General features: G+C 40.8%; 1 protein-coding gene across 1 annotated transcript in view; it reads left to right on the top strand.

Annotated features, from left to right (window-relative positions):
* The window catches only part of usp54b (ubiquitin specific peptidase 54b), a gene marked incomplete in the record, with an annotated part of 77,166 nt that overhangs the window by 9,943 nt on the left and 63,242 nt on the right, over positions 1 to 3,981 (top strand). The window contains 1 exon segment of the mRNA XM_014007083.1: positions 1,450 to 2,040. Coding sequence (XP_013862537.1) covers positions 1,885 to 2,040 — 156 coding nt within the window.

Raw genomic sequence — 3,981 nt, 5'->3', positions numbered from 1 at the left:
TAGATAGATAGATAGATAGATAGATAGATAGATAGATAGATAGATAGATAGATAGATAGATAGATAGATAGATAGATAGATAGATAGATTTGTTGTTCTAGTCACTGTGTTCCTCTGTTCCACCTCTTTCATCATCCAATTTTCCTGCTCATCCAGTGTGGCAGTCACCATGGTGAATTCCCATGCTGCTCAACTCCTCGCTGCAGCATCCCTGTGCCCTTTGGCCTTTCGCCAAGGGATGCTGTGGCATTAATGCAGCCCAGCTATCAGGCAAAGGAGTCTTGCCAAAAGTGGGGAAGCTGTAGGGAAAGGAAAGCAGGAAGGAAGGAAGGAAGGAAAGGGAGGGTGGAAGCGGCACTGCGGATCTGTTACCTACTGCCCCTGTGATGTTATGCAAATGAATGTACACACAGGCATGCACACGTGTTGTAGGATGACTAAAGACATATCAAGGGACGCTTTAATCGTCGCACACATGTTCAGACGGTTGCCATATTTGGAGGCTGCTTAATCTCCTGATAAAGTCCCTGAGTACCGATTTTAAAATGACATAACACACAAAAAGTGTCCAAAATAAAACATTGAGAATAAAAGCTGATTTTGGACAATTAAGTGACTGTGTAATTCAGACATCTGAATGCATGTGTGGGCACCACTCTTGCAAATCAAATTTAGCCCAAATTATAAAACTGACTTCCAAATTGACCAAGAAATTTATGCAATTTCAAAAATGAGTCCTGCTGTGGTTCTCATTTATTCTTTACTGAGAATTTGATTACGTTTAAACCTCATTTAGCCATAGAAGCTAAGGGAGCCAGTGAAATTATTAAGTGATGTCCTGTTAAAAAGTTATCAGTAATTAGTATGTTATTAACTGTGACATTAGCCATAAATTATGAGTATGAAGAAAAGGACAGAAGTCTTTGTCCAGCCTATGCTACTAATCGAAGCTCCTTGTGTCAGTCTGGGTTCATCCTACACCAACCATGACAGATACTGTTTATTCATCCGTATTACATCTGTGTTTTACAAAGTGATTATTTGTGTGTGGAGCACTGATCGACTGAAATACACCGTTCACGATGAGAGACTGCCGAAGGTACCTTTCTGCTCAGAGTTGACTAAACGTTTAGCCGACTAGATGTTCTGATCTGATTCTGTATGATCAGACTAGGATATGTTGATGATTTTGAGGACCAGTTCCGTCTCCACAAAGCAAATCCCCTCAGCAGGACCATAGTGGACCCAGCACGGACTGAGGCTTTTCCTTGGCAGATACCAGTCTGATGCGATGGCAGCCAGTTCTACGATGCCCAAAGATGTTTCTATAATGTCTAACCACCAGATCACCCACTGATGTTCCTTGTCAGCAGATTTTAGTTTTCAAACGTTGCTGTTGTGAGGTGTTTTGAGGTCTAACAGATTGTTTTTTTTTTGTGTGTCTTACAGTGAAAAGAAGAAGAAGAAAGCACCACAGTCCCCACATAGGAGCAGCAGTGCTGTCCAAGCTTCATTTATCTGACAGAATCCGCCAAAGGATGCTTTGGAACTGCTCTCGTGGCTTCAAACTCAGACTTCTAAATCTACGAAGCTAAAATCAGAAAATCAAAAGCCGGCCACTGGCCCTTACAAATCCACCAGTTTTTAAGTAAACACGTCTGGAGAGTAGGAGGTTTGTATGGGGGCCAAATCCCTCTCCAAGGCACAAAGCGTCTCCTCAGTTTACAGCCATCCACTAGTTCCTCCTTCCAGTTCTTCCCGCTCCTCCTTCCTTTCATTCTCCATCTTTCTCTCCCATGGGAGTGACATAGAGGTTTTCGCTCAGCTTTCTGCCTTGCCCCTTTTCTGCACCGCTGTGGAAACGGGGACGTCCACCAGGTAGGGATGTCGTGGAAGAGGAACTACTTTGCGTCAGGCGGCGGGGCGGCTGCCGGGGTGCAGGGGTTGGTGACCCCGAGAACTATGACCTCCATTGCACCCAGCAAAGGCCTGAGCAACGAGCCGGGACAGAACAGCTGCTTCCTAAACAGCGCTCTGCAGGTCAGTCAGAAAAAAAAAGTATTTGGTGACATGTTTTCATTGACTGGCCGAGTTAGTAACATGATCTCAGAGCACTCTGGGAGTCAGCTAATTTTAGTTATTTAGCATAAAGAAAAAAATATGGCACAATCTGGTTTTAAGCCGTTTTTGGAGACATTCGGTTCAGACTTACTCTACAAGGCACAGATCAAGCTATGCCTTGTAAAAATAATCTTTCTTTGTGTGTTTTCATAATTAAATGAGTGTTAATTTAGAACTGAAATAATTGTTTTCCCTTTATTTTTCACCGTTTTGCATTATACTTTTGTGTGCTGTTTTAGTTGATCACACTTTAAAAGGCTCTGCTTGTTCTGAGCTTTGCTGCTAGACGTCCTGATGCATCTCAGTAATCCAGGTAGAGAAATCAAAAAGAAAAAAAGAAGTGGGTCCTCTGGAGGGGTTCTTTTTTAGTGAAACGTTTCGTCTCTCGTCCAAGAGATTTCTTCAGTCTGATGAGTTTCAGGTGAACTCAGCCTTATAAGCACTGCCTCCACATGGACAAACAGATTAGTCACATGCAAAAGAGGGCCATTGCCTAAAAATAGGCTTGATTAGCTCTATTGTTCGGGTCATGTGCCCCATCACCTGACTTATTGCTTTGGATGCTGTGGTTCTTAGGTATCGTCATGTGTATGTAGTGAATTCAGGAGCTAATCAAGCCTATTGTTTGGCGATGGCCCTCGTTTGCATGTGACTAACCTGTTTGTCCATGTGGAGGCAGTGCTTATAAGGTTGAGTTCACCTGAAACTCATCAGACTGAAGACGTCTCTTGGACAAGAGATGAAACATTTCACTAAAGAAGAACCCATCCAGAGGACCTACTTATTTTTTCTTTTTGATTTGTTGCTAGACCTTTTATTTTTTTGTAGATTTTAAAATATTTTACTTTATCTAGAACAAAATCCCTCTTAATACAATGAGATTTCTTCAAAAACAACGTCATTTTAGAAATCAAGTGCATTTTTGCCAAAAATTATTCATTTATTTTATTTTTATTTGACCTTTATTAATACAAGTAGTCTCATTGAGATTCAGAATCTCATTTCCAAGAGAGACCTGTTATGACAAAAATTACAAAACATGTTATAATATGAACAAAGAGGATATGTTGTTTGCTTGATGCTTTGTTTCTTCTTCACCTTTTCCTTATGGGTGTCTCTGCTACCCGTCAGGCTGACATTGTAAATAAGAAGTTACTCTTAATGTTTTGCCTGGTAAAACAAAGGTTAAAAATATAGCAGACATAATTAGACAAAAATGCTCACCTAAATAGTTGATAAGATATTTTATGTATTCTTTTATTCATCTATTTTTCTACACTTCAGACATTAGCTGTGGTCACAGATCCTGCTGTTGGTATTTTTGTGGATCAGAACTTCAGAAATTTAGAAACTACTACACTAAAACAGTCCTTTATTTTTTAATAATGTAAACACAAACTTCAGAAATCTGGTATTGAATTGTGCTGAATTGCAACAACTTTATATCATAGAAATCTGAATAATCTCCCTCCTTGATAAGAAACAGCTGCTATAGGTGTACATTATTTATATTCAAACAGATTTGCTTTAATATCTGCACAGTTCATGCACCTACAGATCCGAGCCCTGCAGTAAAGTCCAATTAAAGAGTTCCAGGGACCAGATTAGAGCTTCATTAACTTCTGTTTGAGCGCTTTGGTGACATTTTGGCACAAGTGCGGCTCTGACCTCAGACCACTGTCTGTGTGCAAAGAGGCTAACTCTGCTTTACCATCATCTGCAGCTCGTCGCGCTCTTTCACACACACACATAAATAGACTCTCCTCTCTTCGACTAAGACCTACAGCTGGCACACACACACACACACACACACACACACACACACACACACACACACACACACACACACACACACACACA

Source organism: Austrofundulus limnaeus, unplaced genomic scaffold, assembly GCF_001266775.1.
Source record: "Austrofundulus limnaeus strain Quisiro unplaced genomic scaffold, Austrofundulus_limnaeus-1.0 Scaffold39, whole genome shotgun sequence".
NCBI lineage: Eukaryota > Metazoa > Chordata > Actinopteri > Cyprinodontiformes > Rivulidae > Austrofundulus > Austrofundulus limnaeus.
The sequence above is the reverse complement of the archived record's forward strand: the minus strand, read 5'-3'. Positions and strand labels throughout refer to the sequence as shown.